The 25,374-nt window shown below is 45.8% G+C and overlaps 1 protein-coding gene across 6 annotated transcripts in view; it reads left to right on the top strand.

The window, feature by feature from the left end:
- Window positions 1–25,374, top strand: part of SHROOM4 (shroom family member 4) — a 202,785-nt gene that overhangs the window by 150,163 nt on the left and 27,248 nt on the right. For 5 of the 6 annotated variants that reach the window (XM_036840340.1, XM_036840335.1, XM_036840334.1 and 2 more), the window contains 3 exons: window positions 7,403–7,537; window positions 9,864–12,315; window positions 18,227–18,288. In XM_036840340.1, coding sequence (XP_036696235.1) covers window positions 7,403–7,537; window positions 9,864–12,315; window positions 18,227–18,288 — 2,649 coding nt within the window. Of the gene's footprint in view, window positions 1–2,529; window positions 2,906–7,402; window positions 7,538–9,863; window positions 12,316–18,226; window positions 18,289–25,374 lie in introns of those variants that run through there. The other variant, XM_036840339.1, reaches the window with a different exon arrangement.

Here is a 25,374-nt window from a genome sequence, read left to right as displayed (position 1 = left end):
TTTTCTTCTTGCCCTGGGTTGGATCAGAGCCCCGGTTCTCTTTCTGCTTGCCCTCTACCTTCCTCCCTCCAAGTAGCTCTTGAGGGGTCTGCTGGGAGCCAGGCTCAGAGACTGGTAGTGCTGTCGGAAGGTATTGGGGTGACACCCCACTACAGCAGCCAGAGGTTGACTCCTTCTAGAATTGGTCCACCTCCCTCCCCCCACCTTTCACAACAGCCTTTATGAGTCCTCTTCTGGGAGCCAGCTTCTGACAGATCTGCCACTTCTGCCTGCATGTGCTCACCCTCCTTGCACCCACGCCAAGTTCTTATCCTCTGAGTGCTTGGAAAAGAAGCAGTCATCTTTTCCTTCCCCTGAACATCGGAGGTGATACGTGCTCACGTTGTCTGGAACTTAGCTCTGCTAAGGGAGAGGGTACCTCTTTTACCCCCACCCCATCTCCCAGCCTCCTTTCTAAATCCCAAACTGGCCAAACTGCTCACGTTCCTCTCTAATCATCCTCTGCCCAAGGATTTCTTCAGTATATGCTATCTGTGCCCATCTGCCCATCATATCACCTCCTCTGGTGACTACCCAACTGTCATGCTCCCACCCTGCCTCCCTACCTGAGCCAGTCCCAAGAACATGCTTGCACCTTTAATCAAAACTTCCTCAGCCCACCTGGCCACTGACAGGGCCAGACTGCTATCAAATTTGTTATTCTTTATTTTGTTAGGAAATGGGGGGGTGGTCAGGGAAGCATTTTTATGGACTGGGTTACTGAGTGGAGGGAGGCAGGCACTTGGCGACCAGATTAGGGAAGGCTGGGTACCCAGGCCTGAATAATGACATTAGAAGGGACTGTTTATTCTGATGCTGTTTCAGACCAGGGGTTATTCCCTAGTGTACTGCTGACACTAAAGGTATTATATTCCCCAGTGTATCGTCAGAATGTGGTTATCACACTGGCAGCATCACCATCACTCTAGAGCTTGTTAGAAAGTCAGAATCTGGAGCCCAGTCTAGAGCTACTGAATCAGAATCTGATTCAAGATGGACAGGTGATTAGTCTGGCCACTGAGGTTTAAGGAGTGCTACTCTAGAGAACTAGGCTTGGCTTTTGAACCTTCTCTTAATTAGTCCTTTTGCTCTCCTCTTCATCTGGCTTGAAGACATTCTTTTTCTAGCCACTAACAATACCTTGCCCATTATTATTTGGGGTAGAGGACAATATTAATAACGGATATCATTTATTGAATGCCTATCACGTGCCAGGCATGCACTGCAGATGAGGAAATTGAGGCTCTGTGACACGCCCAAGGCCAAACAACTAGTGGGTGGGAAAGCTGAGACTCCAAGCCAGATCCACATGCACATAAAATCCCCAAACTTCCCCCTTACAGTACTTCTAACTACCAAAGGAGGGCTTTGGCACCTGCCTTTTGTGGAACAGACAAAAGTCCACCCAAACCTCCCTAGGAGGTACAGAGGGAAGAGAGGGGAAGGTGCCTCCCGGCATGATTTCCCTAGAAAGCGAAGGCCCTGGCATCCTTCTTGTCCTGAGGAAGCTCACATAAACCCTCTCAGGGGCCAGAAATGGCTGGAATTGGGACCAGAGGCCAAGGGAAACTGGAGTGGGGATCCAGGAATATTATGAAGGGAAAACCCTAACTCTAAATCCCCAAGAGAAATCAAATTCTGATGCCTGAGCTTGGGCTTCGTGTGTGCAACGAACTCCTGTGGGGCTGCTCGGGGTTCTGGCTGTTGCGTAGGTCATTGAGGACATCATGTGGACCCCCAGGCTCGGGCCTGGGACTCTTACGTCAGAGCATGCCATAGTTGGACGGGTTGTTTGTGACAGTGGACTTTAATGTTTTATTTTGCAGAGAGGAAACAGAAGCCCATAGAGGGGGAGTAAATTGCCAGAGGTCAGAGCAAAATCATGGCAGAGGCAGGGGTGCTTACTCCAAGCAGCACTATTCTGGAGTTGGAGTGTCTGGTGTGAAATGCAGTTTCCTTTGGGTCTGCTCAGGTGCCTGTAGGACGTGCAGACCCTGAAAATACAGCCCAGAATGGCTTGTGAATCTTTCTATCTCAGCAGGACATTCATCTTGGGAGATCGCTAGGTTACTTGCCCCCATCTATGTAAAATCAGCTGTAGTGCTACTTGCTTTTCTGGACCTGGAGGCTGCTGGGCCTGGCTGATCTGGGCTTTCCTTTTCTGGGGCCCAGAGGACCTGCGGAGATGGCTGGGTGGGGTCAACCCAGTCCAGGAAGCACAGGAATTCTTTTAAGTGTATGTGTCTGGGGTATTTTTCTCTCTCACTTACGTGTATTTTTAAAAATTCTTTTTAGACACCCGCTTTATCTTTCCCAAACATCATTTCCTTGCTCCTTTCCTGAGTTCTAGCAGTGGCTGGGGGCCCAGCTTCCTTATTGGCCTCTGAGCTGTGGAAGGGGGCGGGCCAGGGCTCAGAGGAGGCTGGAGTAGGGAACAGGGGGGCTGTTTATGCTGCTGGAACTGCCTTTCATCCTTCCCTTTGCCACCAGGGTGCTGGCTGGTTTCTGGAGCAGCGTCTTCACTCCTATCCGGCTCTTGACACTGCCTTTCATTCCCTAAGGCTGTGGCCTCCTCTAGGCCCAACCAGGCTGATGGCCATACCTTGCCTTCAGTGCTACTCCTTTCTGTTCTTGGAACTGGGACCTGGCTGTGCTTGAGCCCCTTGAATCACACTCAGGGGCTTGGGCTGATGGCCCCTCTTGTCAAGAGGACTTAAAGGAAGGCAGATGGGTTTCTGCTAAAGGAGGATCCAGCCTGCAGAAAGAAGCCCAGGGGGCTGGCTGGAGGGGTTGTTGAGGAACATCTGAGCTGGCTGGATAACCAGCTCTCTCCTAAGCCATCTCCCCATCCTGGGCAACTTCCATGGTAGGTACTACTGGTAGCCATGGCCATCATGGCTGCTTTTCCCTCTTCCCCCTTCGGCTTTCTTTCTTCAATATCCCGTTTTGCTTCCTAAGAAAGGAATTTGGGGGTAATGAATGATAGGGTGTGTGTTTAATGATAGTGCCTTAGGAGAAAGAGGTTGTTGCCTCCACAGCTAGGCCTGGAGCTACATGGTTGGTGGTTGGCATTTTCTTACCTCTGTGCTTATTTCTCCTCATCCTCTTTCCCCACTGCCTGAGGAGGGGATGGTTTAAACTTTAGGACTACTGAGACTTCCCTTTTCTGACTGCTTCTTGAAGGAATGGCTAGGAGAAGCCTTAGGTGTATAAGCTTTTTGAGATAGATCCCTCTTTGAGGAGGCGGGGTCGTGTGGTGTCCTAAAAAGAGTTGGAGGACCTGAGCCTCATTCTCAACTGCTGGGTACTAGCTGTGTGTTCTTGGCAAAGCAGTTCAGCTCTCTGTGTCTCTGTTTCTGCATCTGTAAAGGGACCATAATAATAGCGCTTACTGATAAGGCTGGAGCGAGGATTGAATCAGCTAATGCATGCAAAGTGTGCAGTGCCAGGTACATCTGAAGTATCCAATAAACGGTCCCTGTTGTTATTTTTTTAAGTTAATGGTGTTATGTTTTTTTAAGTTAATAGTACGTCAGACACGATGCTGAGTGATTTCACACGTGGGACTGCATTTAATCCAGACTTTAACTCATGAATAAGGGATGGTGATCATCTCCATTTTACAGATAAAGAATCTACAACTCAGAGAAGTGACTTGCCCCAGGTCACACTGCTAGGATTGGAATGTGAGTGTGGACTGACTCCAAGTCTAGGGCTCTTCAGGAATAATAATAGGCCAGGTATTAGACCCTATAGATAGCTTCCTCTCCTTTCCTAATCTAGGGCTAGAAGGCTCCAGCTCTGGCTACAGTTCCTCCACTGGGGCTTTCCTCCCTGCAGCTCGTGCTTTTCTCCCAGGTGGTCCCAAAGCCCCCACTGCCTTGCTTCTGTCTCCGTTAGGGTTGTTTCCCACTCCTGGAGAAACCCTAGAGAGAGTAGGAGCCTTTGTAAGCTGTCTTTCAAAGTGTGGCAAGGGAGTGATGCTAGTGGAACCTTGACAGTGGATGGACAAATCTGGGTGGAAGTACTCTTAAACCATCGAGAAGGACAAGCCTGAGCTGACAACCCTTACTATAGTACCTACTACATATTGACCACTTGTTATGCATCAGTATGTGTCCCAGATGCTTTGAGAATATTCTCTCTCATCCTCACAATAACCTAGCCAGGTAAGGATTATTGTTTTGTTTTGTTTTGTTTTGTTTTTTTAGATAAGAAAACTGACTAAAGCTCAGATAGGTTAAGTGACTTACACAGAATCACACATCCAAAATGGTAGTTAGGCTATGAACCTAGTAGGTCTGTCTCACTTGTTTTTGTCTCGTTGCCTGCTGGCTTGGTATAGTTGGTAGGACGAGACTAACGTACATGAAATGATGATGAGCAATATCAAACATTATATTATGATGGGCTAAATTGTGGGGACTAGATTACTAAGGACAAGCTCCCTGGAGTATACGTTACTCGAGCAGGACCTTGAATAACAGGTGGGATTTAGAGTAACAAAATGAGAGGGGGCGTTCCAGGCAGAGGGAACATTCACAGTAACAACTGAAACCCTATTCTAGGCAGTTGACATTCATGGTCTCATTTGATTTTTTTACAACTCCATTAATTAGGTTATCCCCATTTTACTATCATGGAAGCTAGAGCTCTGAGAAGTGAAGGCACCTGTCTAAAGCAACAGAGCTTTTAAGTGGTGGATTCCAACCAAGGTCCAATTCCAGAGCCTGTGCTAGATTCTACTAGAAAACCAAAAGCAGAGCCACAAAGCTGGTTGCAGGGTGTGACTGGAACAGAGACATGAGAGGTTGGGCTGGGTGGGTAAAGATAGCTTATAAAGGGCTTTGAAAGTCTGATCCAGTTTACATTTGCTGCAGGACAGGTTAAGAAATAGGGAGCCAGTGAAGATTCTTGAATAGGAAAGTGCCACAATCCAATTGGTGTTTGATATGATATGATCTAAAAGCAGTGACTGGAGGTGGAACAAGGTGAGACTGGCTGGCAGACTAACACAGCATTTTGGACACAAAGTGTTAAAGGCTAGAACAGGAGCTGTGGGTGGCGGGCTCTGTGGAGGAGAAAAATGATTATGTGGAATAGCCTCAATGGAAATAGTGGTGGGGGGCGGGGGGAGAGATGGAAAGAGGAAAAGCCAAAGAGATACTGTAAAAGAAGGCTCAGTAGAATTCAGTAAGAGACTGGATGGCTGGGGAGAAGGTGGTATCAAGGCTGACTGCCCAGGTTTTAAACTCTGCACTCAACTTCAGGAATGCTGGATGTGGAAGAAGGGCCCAAAATAAGAGAGGTGCCGTGCTCTCCACTGTATCCTCAGTGCCTAGAAATGTGGTACATAGTAGATACACATGGTACCTAGCACGTACTAGTACATAGTACATCTGTGAGATGCTTTATAAATCGTTGTTAATGGATGACTTCTGGGTAACAGCCGCTGGAGAGGTTTCTAGCATCATGGTTTTGTGTGTGAAACTCTGGAGCAGGTGCCTCCCCACAAGGTCTTCTAGTGCCTTGAGCCTCCCTGCTGGGCACTCTGAATCCATAATAGAACAGTGTGGTTAAATGTGGGGGCCTCACCTCCTTTCCTTCCCATAAGTTTTAGCCACTGCTACTGACCTGTGGCTCTGGTTCCTGACCTTTGGTAGGCAGCTTCCCCTGCCCTTCCTCTTACACCTCCTTCTCTGTGTCTGGCCTGTTACCGCTCAACACATGTTTTCCCCAGCAAGGTCATTCTCCTCAGGACTACCTTTTTAGGCCTTAGCCCTCTAGAGCTCTGCACAGCTGGGATATTCTGTGTTTCCGCTGGGGTGAGGGGCATTCCCAGCTAGGATGGAATCAGCTTGAGTCTGTCTACTACTGCTCCTGGGAGGTAGAGAGCTGATTTATCCCCCTCTATAACAAGAGTGTTGAAAACACGGGCCCTTATCTTAGTCAACTCTGCTCCCTCAGTGTGTCTAGTATGGAATCTGCCACAGTAAATGAATGAATAAATTAGTAAATAAGCTATCATCTATTTATCTCTCCATCATCTCCTTTATTTATCGTCTGTTTCTCTTACTCTGTCATTATCTTGTTCTCTATCATCCATTTCTCTCTGTGTAGTTCCTTATAGTCTTTCTCAGACTTTTCTCCCTTTCTGTCACTTATTTTTCTCTGTACCGTCTCTCCCTCTTAATCTCTGTCATCTGTCTGGCCCTTCTGACATCTATCTTTCTCTCCTTGTTTCCTCTCCCCTCCCCTTCTCTCCCCTCCCCTCCCTTCCCCTCTCTCTCTCTCTCCTTCCCCCTTCCCTCCTCCCTTTCCCCTCTCTCTTATTCTCCCCCCTCCCCTCATTCTCTCTCGTATCAATCATCTCTTTATCTTCTGGCACTACCCATGCCCCATACATGCTCTTCCCCATCCCATTCTTCCCCACTTGCAAGGGTGGCATCTATTCATGTGAAATATACCAGAGCACAGGGACGGGTCCTGTAGAAGCCAGTCAATGCAAGAGTTGTGGCTGCAGCCTCCAGCACCAGGCAGACGCTGTGGTTGTATCCAGAGCCTTGGCCTCAGGCCCATTTCCCTTTATTCACCCCTGTCCTGCTGAACAGCCGGTCTCCCCTGTCAGCCTAGCACACCATCCATCATCTCGTTCTATTCTCCCTGGCAGGAGTTGGGGCTCCTTGCCACCCTTTTGCCTACAAACTTGGGGACCTCACCTCTGTGCCCATCTTATCCTTCACTCTCTGAATGCCTTTACCATGCTTTATTTGAATTAGGTCTTTCTCTCTCACTAATCTGTAAGTTCTCAAGGGCAAAGCCATATTTGATTGATCTCTGTATCCCCACAGCTATGTACAGATGGTACACAAGACACATACAACAAATGCTGATCAAATGAATAAGCCAAAAATTGGCAGTCAATTAGTGTTGACTTGCTCAAACTTCTCAGTCATTTACCTATCCCTTTCTTAGAGAAAAATGGGAAGATTGGCCAGAATGAATTTTTTCTCAGAGAAAACTTAGGGTGGGCGCACTGTTCATTGGGCAGCAGCACTCACTTATTCCACAAATATTTATTGAGCATCTACTATGCGTCCGGCACTGCTGTACACGCTTGGGATACACCCATGAGCAAAAGAGCCCTGTGACGCTAACATTCTGTATCTCCAGGGATTGTCCTTGGGGTGAAGGAGATTTGAGTACTGAGAGCTGAGGGGGTGGCCAGTAAGATTCCTACACCAGCTCCTTGCAAGATGTTCTACTTCATTTAAGGGAAAGAGGGGGTGGGGGCGGAAGCTGCCTGGGAAGTGATTTCACCTCTGGTTCCCTAAGTTGACTTCCTGCCCCTTTCTTACTGTAGGAGGAACGCCCCCGTCAGTAGGCCACATTCATGGCATGTGGCCAAGCTGCTGGAGGGATGCCCTGAAGCAGCCACCAACATGCATTTCCCTTCTGAAGCCTTCAGCTTGTCCTGGCATTCCGGCTGCAACACGAGGTAAGTCTAGAACCCTCCCCTCAAGACGGGGTAGAGGCTAGATCACCCAGCCACTCCTTCTCCTCTGCTCTAGTCCCCGTTGGAGGCTGTAGAGCCCAGAGTGCTATCCCGGAAAATGGGGTGGGGTTCCAGAGTGCCTGGCTTCTGGTCCTCGTCTACTGAGAACTATCTGTGACTTGGGGACAGTCGCTTTCCTTTCAGAAAATGTTTCCTTGAAATACTGACCTCACTTGACTTGCAAAACACCACTCTCTCCTCCTTTTCACCTTGTTTCCTTTGCAGTCTCTTTCCCTGGCTCCTCTGCATCATCCTGGTCTCTGATATCGGTGGCCCTGGGACTGGGTTCTGGTCCTCTTCTCTAGCTACGGTGACTCATGGTGACCTCATCCATTGTTCCTCTCATCCCAGCTCTGTCACAGAACCAAAGCTTTCAGAATGGGAACCTCCCTGAATAACAGGGTCCACCTGCAATGAGGATCTCTCAATTTAGGGTGCTTGGCATGGTCTGTGGTTGAAACAGCTGCCCAGCAGACTCAGAGAACTTTCTCAGCAAGCCCAGAGCCGGCAGAGCTGCTGGCCTCAGCTGCCTTTTCCCTTCCACAACAAGATCTTCCCTCTGAGAAGGGATTTCTGTTGAGGAGCCTCAGGGAAGCTAAGGGTTGAGTCTGTCCTGACTCGGTGTCTTTATCTGGCATCGGAAGCCAGGGGCTCAGGGAAGAGGCGGAGGCAGTTTTGTTCTGGGAGAATACACAGAAATATATTCTGAGCTTGGCTTCTGTTTGAGTGGGGGCGTGGCGGTTTTCAGCAGGAAGGGTGGTGGGTTGGGTAGCAGATCTCCTTGCCAAGGAGTAATTGATGGATTCCTAGCCCAGAGGTCAAGTAAGTGGAGTGGCTAAGGGGCAAGGCAGGGAGCAAGAATTAGGAAAGGCTGACCTGGGGGATCTTGTGGGCTCCCGCCACCGCTCAGCTCTGGTGTTTGGAGCTGTGGCCTTTCTGAGGGCAGCCTGCAACCTCCTGGGTTTCTAGTCACAGGGTGTTACTGGCATGACTTGGCTCAGTTTGGCTTTGTGTGTGGGAAATGGTACTTAAAATTCAAGATTGTGTCTGGTCCTAGTCGCTTCTTTGTTCTCCCCGGTTTGGCTTTGCCATGGGGGATGAGGGCGGCCTGGGTGGGCAGGGACCACTGTAGTATCAAAAGTCGTAGTAGAGAGGATGCTGATAACAATAGCCATGAAAACAACAACCAAGAGAGCAGCAGCTCCAGGTATTGAACCCTCGCTAGGTGCCCAGGCTGCGACAAGAGCTTCACTTTTATTATCTGATTTCACCCACAAAGCAACCCTCTGATACAGATATTACTATTATTTACATTTAACAGACAGTGTAGCAGAAGACCTAGGACATTAGACTCATAGAGGCCTGGGTTCAAATTCCAGGTCTGCTTCTTTAGCGGCTGTGTGAGCTTGTCAGTTTACTTTCCCTCTCTCAGCTTCAGTTTTCTCATTTGTCAAGTGGAGATAATAATCTCTTCCCTTCAGTTTGAAATGAGACGTTGTAAAGTGCCTGGCACATTGTAGGTCCTCAGTAAATGGTGAGGATTACTATTACCAAGAAAAGAACAGGGGGACGCCTAAATTCTGGCCCTGTCTGGGCCATGAACTAGAGCTGGGCGATCTTGAGAAAATCACATCCTCACAATCACTTTCCTTTGCAGGGCTTGCTTGACACCAGTGATTCTCAAAAGCATGGTCCCTGAACCAAGAGCACCAGCATTACCCAGGAACTTGTCAGAAGTAAAATTCTCAGGATCCACCCAGACCTAAAACTCTGGGCATGAGACCTAGTCACCTGTGTTCTGATGAGCCCTCTGGGTGATTCTGATACATGCTCAAATTTGAGAACCACTGATTTACAAAATGGGCTGGCTGAAATTAAATCAGCCTTTTCGGGCCCCTCTCAAATGCTAATAGTCTGTGCTTGTTTCTCCTAGCAGAGAGCTATAGCTGACTCCCTGGGGACAGCAATAGTCCAGAAGCAATTCTAGACTCACTGAAGGCAGAGAAACAGAGCACAACCCTCAGTGGAGTTCTCACACTGTTAGTCTTTGGGATCTTGCCCTATCCTTCTTCCACATATCATCTTGTCTCCCATTTTACCACATTTCTGTGGTACCCCCAGCGTCCATCTGTTCCCCTGTTTCCCTTCCTTCCTCTTTTGCCTTATCTCTCTCTCACTTGTGACATGGGTGCCTCTCCCACGGCAGGGCTGGCCAAGGTGGGAAAGGGATCTGGTGACGTAACTAACTGGTGTGTCCTGTGTCTTGCAGTGACGTGTGTGTGCAGTGGTGTCCACTCTCCCGGCACTGCAGCACTGAGAAAAGCAGCTCCATTGGCAGCATGGAGAGCCTGGAGCAACCAGGCCAAGCCACCTATGAGGGCCACCTCTTGCCCATTGACCAGAGCACATACCCCAATCAGCGTGACTCAGCATATAGCTCCTTCTCGGCCAGCTCAAATGCCTCTGACTGTGCCCTTTCCCTCAGGCCAGAGGAGCCAGGCTCTGTGGACTGCATCATGCAAGGCCCAGGGCCAACTAAGGCCCCTAATGGCCAGCTTAATGTGGCCGAGACCTCAGGAGGTGGCCGGCGTACCAGTGGGGGCCACCTGACTCCTAGCTCCCAGATATCATCCCGTCCACAGGAGGTCCACCACTCAGGGCCTGCCAAGGCTGCCAGGGGTCCACCACAACCTCCAGTGAGGCGAGACAGTCTTCAGGCCTCCAGAGCCCAACTCCTCAATGGAGAGCAGAGCAGGGCTTCTGAGCTTGTGGACTCCTTGCAACAGGAGAAACCTAGCTTGGACACCATGCTATCCCCAAGGAACCCTAACAGGTTCTGCTGCCTCAGCGGGCAAGACCAAGTGACAAATGAGGGCCATCAGAACTGTGAGCTCAGCCGACTTCCTGAATCCAGCCAGAAGGGCTCTGAGCATCTACTGATGGAGGCCTCGGCCAAAGCTGTTGGATTCCCAAAAGCATATGACAAAGCTTCCAGCACAGATTCCAGCCCACTCAACCAGGCTTCAGCAGAACTAGCTAAGGCTTCTTCTTTTGGCAGCCCTCCACACCTCACAGGACATCGCCATAGTGCCCCTGAACAGCTACTGGTGTCCCACTTGCAGCATGTGCACCTTGATACTAGGGACAGCAAGGGGACGGAGCTTCCAGCTGGGCAGGATGGGCAGGAGTGGACTCTATCCCCTTTGCACAGTAGCCACACAGGCAAGAAAAGCCCATGCCCCGCTGCAGGAGGAACCCAGGACCAGCCCAGCAAAGAGAGAAAGACCAGGCCAGTGGATGATAGACTTCTGGGTTCGGGGCATCAGAGCCCAAGCAGTTCCCCACATGGAGAAGCTGATGGACACCCTCCAGAAAGAAGTTTCCAGGACCCAAACAGAGCAAGCAGAGCTGACAGTGAATTGGCCAGCCAGCCGTCCTCTGCCTCTGGCTCCCTTGTTCAACAAACCACTAAAGTAGCTGGCCGCACAGAGGCAACTGAAGAAGGGGACAGCGAGCCCAAGGAGTGTGGCCGGGTGGGTGGTAGGCGAAATGGAGGGACCCGGGGCCGCTCAATACAAAACCGGCGGAAGAGCGAGCGTTTTGCTACCAATCTACGTAATGAAATTCAGAGGAGGAAGGCCCAGCTCCAGAAAGGCAAGAGTCCCTTGTCACAGCTGTGTGACACCAAGGAGCCAGTGGAAGAGACCGAGGAGCGCCTAGAAAGTCCTCCACTTCCTGCCTCTAACTCATCTCTTCTGTCTTCGTATAAAAAACCACCTAGCCCCAGAGACAAGCTCTTCAACAAGAGCATGATACTCAGGGCTAGGTCTTCAGAGTGCCTCAGCCAAGCCCCTGAGGGCCATGAATCTAGGACGGGCTTGGAGGGACGAATGAGCCCTAGCCAGAGACCTGGCCAGTCCTCTTTGAGCCTGAACACCTGGTGGAAGGCATCTGACCCATCCTCCTCAGACTCTGAAAAAACAAATGTTCACCGCGGAGTCCGTGGAGGTCACTGGAGATGGTCGCCAGAGCACAACCTGCAGCCACATGTGGCACTAGCCGTGGAAAACTCTTCCAACCCAGGTGACAAGGAATTGAAGGCTTCTACTGCCCAAGCTGGGGAGGAAGCCATCCTCTTGCCCTTTGCAGACAGAAGAAAGTTCTTTGAAGAGAGTAGCAAATCTACATCTCATTTGCCAGGTTTAACCACTCATAGCAAGACTTTTACTCAGAGGCCAAAACCTGTTGACCAAAACTTCCAGCCAATGAGCTCCAGCTATAGGGAATTGAGGCGCCATCCCATGGACCAATCATATCACTCCACAGACCAACCCTATCATGCCACAGACCAATCATATCATTCCATGTCACCCCTTCAGTCAGAAACTACCACTTACAAAGAATGTTTTGCAAGCAAAGGTCTAGAACAATCCATGTGTTGTAAGCCACTACACTGTGGTGATTTTGATTACCGCAGGACGTGCTCTTACTCCTGCAATGTCCAGGGAGCTGTAGTCCATGACCCTTGCATTTATTGTTCTGGGGAAGTCTGCCCTGCTTTGCGAAAGAGAAATATGATGCCAAACTGCTACAACTGCCGGTGCCACCACCACCAGTGCATCCGGTGTTCGGCTTGCTATCATAATCCCCAGCACGGTACCCTTGAGGACAGCAGCTTGGCACCTGGCAACACTTGGAAACCCAGGAATCCAACAGTGCAGGTGAGGACTTGGCTCTTGGATGGGTGAGCTTCATTATTCTCTTTGTGAGGAGAAAGCTAGGTAAATCATTCGAAAACATAACAATTATAATATCTTAAAATTATATAGTGCTGGGTCCACCAGGTGGTAGCTTACTAACCTTGGGCAAGACATTCAGTGATCAAAATTGCACTTACCTCATCTTGAGAGGTAGAATAAAATAACTTTTTTTAAAATTTTTATTTATTTATTTATTTATTTATTTATGGCTGTGCTGGGTCTTCGTTTCTGTGCGAGGGCTTTCTCTAGTTGCGGCAAGTGGGGGCCACTCTTCATCGCGGTGCGCGGGCCTCTCACTGTCACAGGCTCTCTTGTTGCGGAGCACAGGCTCCAGACGCGCAGGCTCAGTAATTGTGGCTCACGGGCCCAGCTGCTCTGTGGCATGTGGGATCTTCCCAGACCAGGGCTCGAACCCGTGTCCCCTGCATTGGCAGGCAGATTCTCAACCACTGTGCCACCAGGGAAGCCCAATAAAATAACTTTTGCCTCACAAAATGAACAGAACTGGGCTTTATATCCTGACTGTATAATTGGTATCTGAGTGACCTTAAGCAAGTCATCCAGCCACTAAAAGTTGTAGTTATGTGATTTTTTTTAAAGGGAAAAAGAAAAGAATTTTTACCTCATAAAATGGCCAGTACTAAATAAAGTCTTATTACCTCATCTCTAAAGTGGAGGAAAGTAATGGCTGCCTCATGAATTAGTTGGGTGGATCAAATGAGATTGTGTAACACAGAGTGCCAGGCTCAGTGCCTGATCCAAAACAGCATGTATTCCCTTCCATTTCCTGCTTTAAAATATATTTGGAGCTGAAAAACTTGCAGATGTCTCCCAGGCTTTGTTTGCAGAGACCCAGGTCTAAACTGGCTGTTGCTATACCCTGGTTATGACCTACAACTCTAATACAAGCCACCACCATCCTTCAGGGTATTTGTGGGAGGACTCCCTATGCTGTTGCCAGCTTACCGCCAGATTCCTTCCCCATGTCTTTCCTAGTGCCACCTTTTGGCTGGTGCATTCAAACCAGAAGTTAGTTCCTGTGTTGAACTGTTTTTGCATAGGCCTAGACTTCTGAAAGACTTACTGTATGAAATTGCTCAACACATATTCTTTGAAGAAACGAAACTTAGGGGTAAAAGAAGCCTTACACAGAAGAGTACATACTCTACTATTCCTTTATATAAAGTTCTAAAACAGCTATTCTATGGGAAAAATTTTCAAAACAGTGGTTGCCTGTGGCAGGCAGCACAGAGATTGACTAGGAAAAGGCATGAGGGAACTTTGTTGGGTGATGATGTATATCTTGATAAGAGTTTGAGTTACACAGGTGTATACATTTGCCAAACCTTAACAGATGTATACTTAATGTTTGTGCATTTCACTGGAAGTACATTTTGCCTAAAATACTGTAAACAAATATCGAACTTTAAATGATATGTATGCTTGAGTTTTTGAAGTATATTGATTTACACAATTTATTTTCTAGTTTTCAGCATACAGATGTTGCACATATTTTGTTATATTTATCCTTAAGATTTCATGTTTTCACTGCCATTGTAGATACTATTGTTTTCTTAAGGTCAAGTTAAAATTCTTTACTATTATGTAGAAATGCAATTTAATTTTGTATATTTTCCTTGTATCCTGCAACCTTGCCAAACTCACTTTTCTTGGTAGATTTTTTTTTTTACTTTTATTTATTTATTTAATTTATTTATGGCTGTGTTGGGTCTTCGTTTCTGTGCGAGGGCTTTCTCTAGTTGCAGCAAGTGGGGGCCACTCTTCATCGCGGTGCGCGGGCCTCTCATTATCGCGGCCTCTCTTGTTGCGGAGCACAGGCTCCAGACACGCAGGCTCAGTAATTGTGGCTCACGGGCCTAGTTGCTCCGCGGCATGTGGGATCTTCCCAGACCAGGGCTCGAACCCGTGTCCCCTGCATTGGCAGGCAGATTCTCAACCACTGCGCCACCAGGGAAGCCCTCTTGGTAGATTTTAAAACATTTTCTACATAGACAATCGTGTCATCTGTAAATATAAATAATTTTGTCTTCATTTCCACTGTGTATGGCTTTATTAGGAGAGGAGGCCCCTATTGCACTGTCTAGGACCTCCAATACAGTGTTCAGTAGAAGTGGTGAGAGCAGATATTGTTACTTTGTTCCCAGTTTTTCACTATTAAGTTTGATGTTAGCTGTAGATTTTTTTGTAGATGCCTTATAACAGGTTGAAGAAATTCCCTTTTACTCCTAGTTTGTTGGGAGAGCTTTTATCAAGAGTGGATATTGAATTTTTTTTCAAGTGCTTTTTCTGTGTGTATTAAGATGGTCATACAGTTTTTCTCTTTTAGTCTATTGATGTGGTGAATTACATTAATTGATTTTTGAAATAAGAACCAGCCTAGCATTGCCAGAATAAATCCCACTTGGTCATGACGTCTTATCCTTTTTATATATTACCAGATTTGATTTGCTAGTATTTTGTTAAGGATTTTTGTCTATGTATATCAGGGATTTCAGTCTGTAGTTTTCTCGTGATGTCCGAGTCTGGTTTTCATATCAAGATACTGGCCTCACCAAATGAGTTGGGAATTGTTCTCTTCTCTCCTATTTTCCAGAAGAGTTTGCATAGAACTGGTATGACTTTTTGCTTGAATGTTTGGTAGAATTCATCATTGAAGCCATCTGGGCCTAGAGTTTTCTTTGTGGAAAGATTTTTGACAACAAATTCAATTTCTTTAATAGACATAGGGTTATCTGGGTTATCTATTTCTTCTTGAGTGAGCTTTGGTAGTTTGCCTTTCAAGGAATTTGTCCATTCCATTTAAGTTTTCAAATGTATGGGGATAAAGTTGTACTTTGAAATGCATCAAGAATTTAAGATGGATTTGTGGATGGATAGAGGAGTGAATAGATATGTGATAAGGCAAATATAGTAAAATACTAACTGTAGAAACTATACAATGGTGGATATATAGGTGTTCATTTTAAACTTGTTCAACTTTTCTAAGTGTTTGAAAATATTCATAATAAAATGTAGGGGGGAAAAAAGGAGAGGAAATATAAAATAATGGTTTAAGGGCATGATGCTGAAACCAGACTACCTGGGTTTGAATTCCTAAGCATTCCCATCTAAAAAAAAATGGGAATGATAACAGTACCTACTTCATAAGTTGGTTGAGAGGATTAAATGATGTAACATGTGCAAGGCACTTAGAACAGTGACTACCAGATAGTAATCATTTTTTAAAGGTGAGTTATTATCTTTTGGAATAAAGGGAGATTTGGGCTTACCTTGAGAAACTTTTGCTGAAAGAAGGACCTGCAAGTAGACAATGGAGAAAAGGGGCTGAAGTAGGGGGTGGGGGTGGGGTAAGCAGATGACTGCAGAACGGTCATCCTAGGGCTAGTAACTCCGTAAGGGAAGGAGGTGAAATTTGCAGGTTGCAGCAGCTGACAGCAGCAATGCAGGTGTGCCTGTGCCCATACCATGCCTCTCCTTTTGTACTCTGAGGGAAGGACACATTGGGTTCCTAATGTCTGTTAAATTAGATAAGTAGGTCTGCTTAGATGCTAGGCCTTCAGACATGTAGACAGCCGTCCAGAAGCCACTTCATGCCCATTTCTACCCCTGCCACCTGAGCTCACCCTCCCCCCAGACATGGGGAAAACTTGAAGCATGGGTTAGGATACCGCAGCTCAGGTGGCGAAGGTAGTTGTGATGGTGGCTCTCTGAAGTAGGGTTGAGATCCTGGTCTTTATGGCCCCTGGAAGAGGTTGGGGAGCCAATTGGCTCCTCTTTGGTGCTGTTAAGAGAACTAAAATCAGCACACACCTAAATCCCTCATGCTTCATGCCAGTTAGTTCTGCATATATTATCAAAGTATTTCATTTAACAACTATATGGGATACATTATAATAGGATCCCCATTTTACAGCTGAGAAAGCTGAGGCTCAGTGAGATCACACATCTTGCAAGTGGTGAAGCTAGGATTTGAACAACATAATGATAATTAACATTTGAGTGTCTACGGCGTACCATGTGCTGTTCCAGGCGCTTTACGTGTATCAACTCATGTCGTCCTCAGAGCAATCAAGAAATAGATACTGTTATTATTATGATCACTATTAAATAGCTGGGGGAAATGAGCTAAGAGAAACTCGGTAGTTGGCCTGAGGTCACACTCAGTGTGGGATTTGAATCCATGTAGTGTGGCCTCAGAGGCCAAGCTCCTAGTTGTGCTACACTGCCTCTCCAAAAGCTGATTGCAAAGCCCAGGCCCTCCCCACTCTGGCAGGATGCCTTCTAGCAGTATAACTTCCACTAGGGCAACAAATTCCTACCACAATCAATCTCCATCTGCAACAAGCCGTGGGGATATCTGCCTCTTTGATTCAAAGAGTGCAGACAATTTACAGCAACCTAAGTGGCTCAGTGGAAAAAAAAAGTAATGTGATACTGGGGACTTGAGGAGATTGAGAGTTGGGACAGGACTTTGGTTGGGCCACTTCTATTTACTGAGCCCTTTCCACAGGGTTAGACAGGGCATGGACAGGAATCCTGGCTCCCACTGTGGCAAAACGAGTAATAGTGTCTTTGAAAGCAGGGACATCTTACAAGGGCATCAAGGCAGAATCTAAGTTGAACAAGTGGTTTTTGCTGCTCTCACATGACAGGTACAGGCAGGGACTGCTCTGGTCCTGTGAAAGCAGTGAAACCTCATCGTTTCCATGGCTACTAACATCCAGAGCCTCCTATGTGCCGAGTGCTGTGCTAAGCATTCTCTGTACACATCCCATTTTATCCTCACTCCTGGGAATCCAGCAAGGCTAGATAGCCTAGTCCTTATTTGCCAGACAGGAAGCTGAGGTTCAGGGAGGTGACATAACTACCCTCAAATAACAAGTATCTTAGCCAGAATGACTGACAACCAGGTGTCTTACCCCCAAAAGGTAGTAAAATTTTTTTTTTACTGAGGCAAAGTTAATAAAACTTTGAATGGGACCAATAATAGCATTGGAGAAAGCAGGACTTTGGAAGATCAGTGAGGTTTAGGGAAAACTGTGCATTCCCGTTGGGCTAAGTTCTGAGTCACTAGGTAGAGGGTATGGAATGCTGAAATCAGGGAGAATGTCAAAGGCAAATTTGCATTAGGCTTGGAGCTAGAATAGGAAGGCAGGGACATTTTTACAAATGGCATATGTGGCTTGGGCTGCAGCGAAAAGAATGCTTGGGCAAAGCCCTTAAGGACAATATGCCCAGGGTGAAGAGTCTCCTCCTGTAATATGGGGGATGAGTGCTCCCCAGAAATAAGCCCACCTCAGCCACTGTCAGCGGATCTGGAACGAGGAGGAAGGGCCCCTGCAGTACAGGGTGGGCTGGGATAGGGTTGCAGCAGCAGGAGCTTTAGGCCTCCAAGCCCCCCTCAAGGGCTGCGGCTTCCAAGAAGATGCTTTCTATGGTGGAAGAGGCAAGAGGAACGAACGGGTTCACTGGGAAGAACGAACAAAGAGAGTTTCTTTACAAGAGCCAGAACAAACAGCGAACATGCTAAACTGGTTTTTAACGTGGTTTGGGAGGGGAGTGGAGAAAGAGAGGGAAACTCAGAGCTTCTAGACCACATTGTCCAGGTCCTTGAGTGCTGTCTTAGACTCTGCGTGCCCCCAGCAGCCCAGCAGGCCTCCTGACAGAAAGGCAGCCCTCTAGGTACATAGTTCTGTAGCCTGTATGGGAGAGTAGAAGGAACCAGCTGCGGGGGCGGGGAAGAGGGGGTGGGCCTGGCCCAGGACAGGCTCCTGACCTATTTACCTTTCTGAAGCCATCTATATACCTGGCTGCCCAGAGCTCCCTAACTTATCAGGAATTTGCTTTGCAGGACTTTCCTGGGGACAAATGGAAGCCAGTAACAGGAAACAGGAAGACCAGCCAGTCAGGGAGGTAAGTGACCGCTCTGGGAGTTGGGGTGAGTTAGTACGAGGCTTCTGTGGAAACTGGTAAGGTTTTCTATTTGCTCTGTTTCCTTTGAGGAACCTTGTCTGGTGTCAGTACAAAGGCCTTGATGCTGTAAGATGTAATCCAGCCTGCCCACTAGGCACCTGGGCTATAGACCAAACTGATGGGTAGCACATTTTGGAATACGTAGTCAGGAGTATTGTGGGACATTGTGCCCATCAGCTCAGAGGCCTGAGGCAGGTGCCCAGGCACAAGGACATGGGGACCAGACCATGCTAAAACACAGATGGAAGGCATAAACTATGCTTGCCTTCCCAGCAGCCACTGGGTGGTTGGAGGGGCCAGAGAGGAGGTAAGACTGTCCAGCTACTGCTGTGCCTTTGCCTCAGAGTGTTTCTTGGGTTCTGCCACCTTTCTTTTTATAGGGCTTGTTGAGAGCTTAAGGTCTGTTCATTAAAAACCCAAGGCAGATCATGCTAACAATAGGGTAGAATTCCTAAAAGAAGTCAGGGACATTTTTACAAATGGTATGTATGGCTTGGGCTAGAGGGGAAAGAGTTGCTTCTGCAGAGCCCTTAAGGAAAAAAGAATGCCCAGAGTGGAGAATCTGTTCCTGTAATGTGGGGAACATGGAACCTGGCACTTATGCTCCAAAGACATGAGCCCACCTGTCATAGGTGACCATGCGGAGGAGACAGTTACCTCCTCCAGGTTGCTCTCCATCAGTCTGGTTGGAACCCCTCTTTTGTGAAATTGTTTGATATACTCTTTCAGCCAGTTCTTCTCCAGGACAAGAGGCCCATAAATTATATTGATTCTTTAACTCAAACTCCAGGAATAAAGGAGGGACAGGGCAGATGGCTCTTAGCTGTGCCTCTGTGGGGGCACCTAGGGAGAGGGCTAGAATCTGGATCCCCTGACCTCTGAAAAGCCCAGGGTTCTTTCCAGGGGCCTATATTATCCCCTGTGATTTGGTGGTATAGTCAGGAATAATTTGGGCTTTCTTTTGACTCCAAAGTCTGGGAAACCTATCGGTTTTGTAGTTGGCAATGGAAAGAGAGGAAGCCAACATTTACTGATCACTAACTAAGTGTCAGTCACTGGGTTGGATCTTTTTATACCCATAATCTCATTTATTCTCCACAAGAGTTAATTTTACTACCTATTTTATAGATGAGGTCCAGAGAGGTTATATAACTTAGTTGAGGTCGCACAGCTAGTAAGTGATGGAGCCAGGACTCAGACCCAGGTTTGTCTGGCCCCAAAGTTCATGCTTTTTCCATTATAACTGCTTCAATTAGGATCCCTAAGGAAACCCTTCAAATGGACCCCTCAGTATCATGTCTCAGGAACCTAAGGCCTGGGTGGGGATACTGTGGGATTCTATGGCTGGCCTTGATTCCCCACTGTTCTTGGAGAAATCATCTCAGTCTAGTGGGTCTGCTCAGTTTCCCCTAATAGACTGAGACTGTCGAGAAAGGAGACCACACCTTGGTCATGGATGTATTCTCCATGCCTAGCACGGTGCCTGACACAGAGAAGTTGCTCAAGATGTATTTGTCATTTGCTCGCCAAATGAAGAAACAGAGCCTCCTCCACCACTGAATAGGTGAAATGACACAAAAATAATAATGCCAACTAACATTTCTTGAGCACGGTACTCTATTCTAGGCACCATTCAAAGCGCCTTACAAATATTTATTTACCACCATAACCTTAAGGGGTAGGTACCGTTAGTCCCTTCATTTGACCGAGAGAAGAAAGTGAAACACAGATAGATAAATTCAGTTGCCTAAAGTCCCACAGCTAGTAAGTTGACTAGACCCAGGTAGTCTAGCTTCAGAGACACTATACTATGCTATGGTGCTTCTCCAAAATGGCTGTCTTACTAATCAGCCAGTCAAGGAAGAGGACTTTATTTAAAACCTAGTATATGTACTGCCTGTTTCTAGGCAAGCAGGGAAATATTAGAGGAAGAGCATCAGGAAGCATAATGCCTGCCCATCCCCAGCTTGAGCAAGGAAGACTAATCCACACAAAGTTAAGTAACAGTAATAATAAATTACCACTTGCAAAACAACCTATGTGCCACTAGCTAAGTTACACATATCCTGTTTTATCTTCCCCCAAACTGTCAGGAAGGCATTATTATAACTAGGGCAGTGATTCTTGAACTTGAATGTGCATTAGAAATACCTGGAGGGCTTGTTAAAAAAAAAAAAACCCAGATACATGGTAGCTCCCACCCCGCCCCCAGGGAGTGTGATCCAGTAGGTGTGGAGTGGGGCTCAAAATGTGTATGTCTAACAAGCTCCCCAGGTGATGCTGATGCAGCTGGTCCTGGGATCACACTTTGAGAACTGATGACTCAGATAAAGAATCTGAGGTTCAGAGGAGCTAAGTAACATACTCAAGGTCTCACAGATACTAAAGGGACAAGCCAGGTTTTCAACTCAGGCTAGTTGCTATAAGATGAAAAAGTGTCAAATACATGGTTTAAACAAGAAAAGCCTGGCACATGGTAAGGGGCCAACACATGATAAGTATCACTGTGCCCTATTTAAGTTCACTGGAGGGTAAGAAAACTAAAGGCTGGGGCCTACAGGAGGAAAGGCTCAGAGGGGAAACTAAGCAGGCTGTATTGGAGGAATAAACCCTGCTGGTTGTTAAGAGTTCTGGCCTTATCATTAAAAAGTCTACAAATAACAAATGCTGGAGAGGGTGTGGAGAAAAGGGAACCCTCCTACACTGTTGGTGGGAATGTAAGTTGGTACAGGCACTATGGAGAACAGTATGGAGGTTTCTCAGAAAACTAAAAATAGAATTACCATATGATCCAGGAATCCCACTCCTGGGAATATATCCGGACAAAACTATAATTCAAAAGGATACATGCACCCCTATGTTTATAGCAGCACTGTTCACAATAGCCAAAACATGGAAACAGCCTAAGTGTCCATCAACAGATGAATGGATAAAGAAGATGTGGTATATATATATACAATGGAATACTACTCAGCCATAAAAAAGAATGAAATAATGCCATTTGCAGCAACATGGATGCAACTAGAGATTATCATACTAAGTGAAGTAAGTCAGACAGAGAAAGACAAATACCATATTATATCACTTATATGTGGAATCTAAAATACGGCACAAGTGAACCTCTCTACAAAACAAAAACAGACTCAAAGACATAGAGAACAGACTTGTGTTTGCCAAGGGGGAGGTGAGGAGGGAGAGGGATGGAGTGGGAGTTTGGGGTTGGTAGATGCAAACTATTACATTTAGAATGGATAAACAAGGTCCTACTGTATAGCAAAGGGAACTATACCCAGTCTCATGGGATAAACCATAATGGAAAAGAATATAAAAAAAGAATGTACATATGTGCATAATTGAGTCACTTTGCTGTACAGCAGAGATTGGCACAACATTGTAAATCAACTGTACTTCAATAAAAAAAAAAGTTCTGGCCTTGAAGTCAGTCTGCCTGGGTTCAAATCCAGGTTCTTCTGTGCTCTAGCTGTGTGAATTTGGCAAGTGGCTTTCTCTCCCCCCGCCCCCCGCGCAGCTCCTCTCTTTCACCCCACTCCATTGGTTTCCTTATTTGTGAAATGGGGTAAGAGTGCTTACCTCCTGTGACTGTTGTGTGGAATAATTGAGTTAATATATGTAAAGCATTTAGGACAAAATCTGGCACCATAAACCCTCAGTAAATGTTAGTTGTAATAAAGGAGGAGGAGGAAGAGGAGCAGCAGCAGCAACAGTAACAGTAGAGAAAAAGGGTAAAGAGTGAAGTATTGCACCAGGATAGTTAGGCCTTGAAAACTAGGTAGGATGGCAAATATGGAAGCAATTGAAGGTTATTGATCAGGTAAGTGACATGGTAAATATGGCACTTTAGATAATTTGGCAGCATTTGCAGTCTAGATGGGTTGAAAAGAGACCAATTAGGGGCAGTGATCCAGGCATGAATGAGTGTGGCCTTGGATTGGGAAGGTGGGAGTGCAATGGGAATGTAACAGAAGGGATAGATAAATATGTGGATATTTTGGGGGAAATGTTTATTGCAAAAGCAATATTATAGGAAATTAAAAACAGAAGAAAAAGTATCTTTTTTTAACATCTTTATTGGAGTATAATTGCTTTACAATGTTGTGTTAGTTTCTGCTGTATAACAAAGTGAATCAGCTATACATATACATATATCCCCATATCTCTTGCCTCTTGCGTCTCCCTCCTTCCCACCCTCCCTATCCCACCCCTCTAGGTGGTCACAAAGCACCGAGCTGATCTCCCTGTGCTATGCGGCTGCTTCCCACTAGCTATCTATTTTACATTTGGAAATATATGTAAATCCATGCCACTCTCTCACTTTGTCCCAGCTTACCCTTCCCCCTTCCCGTGTCTTCAAGTCCATTCTCTACATCTGCATCTTTATTCCTGTCCTGCCCCTAGGTTCTTCAGAACCATAGAAAAAGTATCCTTACTCTTACCACCCTAACACCCTGATTGTTTTCATTTCCCTGCCAGCCTTTATCTATAGGTGTAGAGATTTGCGGGTGTGGGGGTGGGTCATGATTCTAATAACTATGTAGATGTGATTTTGTGTGTCCTGCTTCTTTTTTCCCCACTAAGCATTACTTGGTGAACAATTTTTCCTGTTGCTATAAAGGCTTCCTCAAAAGTTATAAATTTTAATGGCTGCATAATATTTCACCAGCTTAATGTGCCCTAATTTGCTTAATCATTCCCAAATTGGTGGATAATTAGGTTGTTTCCAATTTCTTGCTATTATAAAGTAATGCTGCTGAAAAATTTTGAGCAGCTATAACCTTTTTCTCATTTTGAATTATCTCATTAAAAACAATTATACAGAGTTGGGATTAGTTGTTGAAAGAAAATTAGCATTCTTATTGTTCTTGATATATTTCACCAAACTGCTTTCCCTGGAGGTGTTTTACTCTGCCATTAACAATATATGAGAATACCAGTTTCCCCTAAAATTTGCCATCATGGAAAGTTTTCTTTTTCTAATGCAATAGGTATAAATGGTACATATTATAATTTTAATTTGCTTACTTTGATTATTCTGGTTTGAACATTTTTCATGTATTTATTTAATATTTGCATTGATTCCCATATGAATTGTTGGTTCAGATAATTTGCTCAAAAATACGTGACAACTTTTGAGAGAAAAGTAGAAAGAACTTGGGAATGAAAGGAGTTAAGCCAAAAATAATTTTCTGCCCCAGTGACTTTAGAAAGAGAAAATTATTGACGTAGTGGGGGCAGGTGACAAGGGGACCTGGTGTGGTGGAGATAATAAGTTTGAGTTGGGATATGTTGAATTTAAAGTTAGTGAGGAAGACAAGGGGATGCTTTTGAGGAGCCCTGTTGATCACCCAGCCAGCGGGGGTAGGATGAAGAAGAATAGCCAGCAAAGGGGATTGAAGGGGCAAGCATCTGGAGTGGTAAGAAGGAGAAGTATGCCAGTGTACCATCACAGACGATAAGGAGAGGACTGATATTGGCTTTGACGGTTTGGATGCACAAGTGACCTTCGAGAAAGCAAACTTAGTAAAATGGTGGGCATAGAAAGTAGATGGCATGATGGTCTGTAAAGGGGATGCATAGAGAAGAAATGCACACAGTTTTACACATCCTAAATTTACCTTTTAAGTGAGTTTTGGTAAATTTGCATGCTATGCAATCATCACCACAATCCAATTTTAGAACATGTCCATCTCCCTAAAAAGATCCCTTTTGCTCATTTCCAGTCACTCTCTATTCCACACTCAGCCTCAAGCAACCACTAATCTACTTTCTGTCTCTATGGATTTGCCTATTCTGTACCTTTCATATATAAATGGAATCATACAATATGTGGGCTTTTGTGTCTGGCTTCTTTTACTTAGCAAGCTTTAGCAGTTCATCTTTGTTGTAGCATATATCAGTATTTCATTCCATTTTTTGCCAAGTAATATTCCATTGTATGGACATACCACATTTTATTTATCCATTCATCCATTAATGGACATTTGGGTTGTTTCCACTTTTTTTGTGAATAATGCTGCTATGACCATTCACATACAAATTTCTATGTGGACATATGTTTTCAATTCTCTTGGGTATATATTTAGGAGTAGAATTTCTGGGCCATATGATAACTCTGTTAACTTTTTAAGGAACTGCCTAACTGTTTTCCAAAGTAGCTGTACCGTTTTACACTTCCACCAGCAAAGTAGGAGGGTTTCAGTTTCTTTTCATTAATTTTAATACAATGATTATGTGTTACTGTGTGATTTGGAAAAGGATTTAAAAGAAGAGTGCTTGAAAAGACATTTATACATTTTAAAATGTTTAAAAAGAAGTTGGCTAGGAAAAGGAAGGGGAGAAATGGGGTGGTAGTTAGAGGGGGAGGTAAGGTTTAAGTTAGTGGTTCTCAAAATGTGGTCCTAGGACCAGCTACCTCAGTATCATCTAAGAACTGAAGTAGAAATGCAAATTATTGGACCCCACCCAGACCTACTGAATCAGAAACTGGGACATGGCCCAGAGATATGTGTTTTAAGAAGCCCTTCAGGCAATTCTGATGCAAGCTAGATATGAGAACCTCTGGTTTAAGTGATGGTTTGATCAGGATTTGGGAAACTGGTTTAAGTTTAAAAACAGAAAGGAGAGGTCAAAGGAAAGGGAAAGAATATTTATGCTGAATATGGAGGCAGCAGATCATAGTTTATGATCTCAAGGAAGATGAGAAGGCCTAGGAAAGGTCAAGGGCAGAGATGACATTTAAAGAGGAGAAATCCTGATGGAGCTTCCGCTCACCTTCCTCCCACTACACACACATTTTTAACATTTCTTACGTCATTTCTGTCACAACTGGAATGATGGGTGTAGGTGGGAAAATCAAATGTATATTCTTGAGCCACTCTCTGCCTGGAAGCCTGCAATGAATTTTAATTCCAGGTAGTTACACTCTTGGTTGTCTCCCTCCACAGTTATTTAGTTTGCATGCAGAGAATGCAAACGCATTTTGATATTAGCAGGAGGGAGAAAAACACT

Source organism: Balaenoptera musculus, chromosome X, assembly GCF_009873245.2.
Source record: "Balaenoptera musculus isolate JJ_BM4_2016_0621 chromosome X, mBalMus1.pri.v3, whole genome shotgun sequence".
Classification (NCBI taxonomy): domain Eukaryota; kingdom Metazoa; phylum Chordata; class Mammalia; order Artiodactyla; family Balaenopteridae; genus Balaenoptera; species Balaenoptera musculus.
This window is presented reverse-complemented; position numbering and strand designations above follow the sequence as displayed.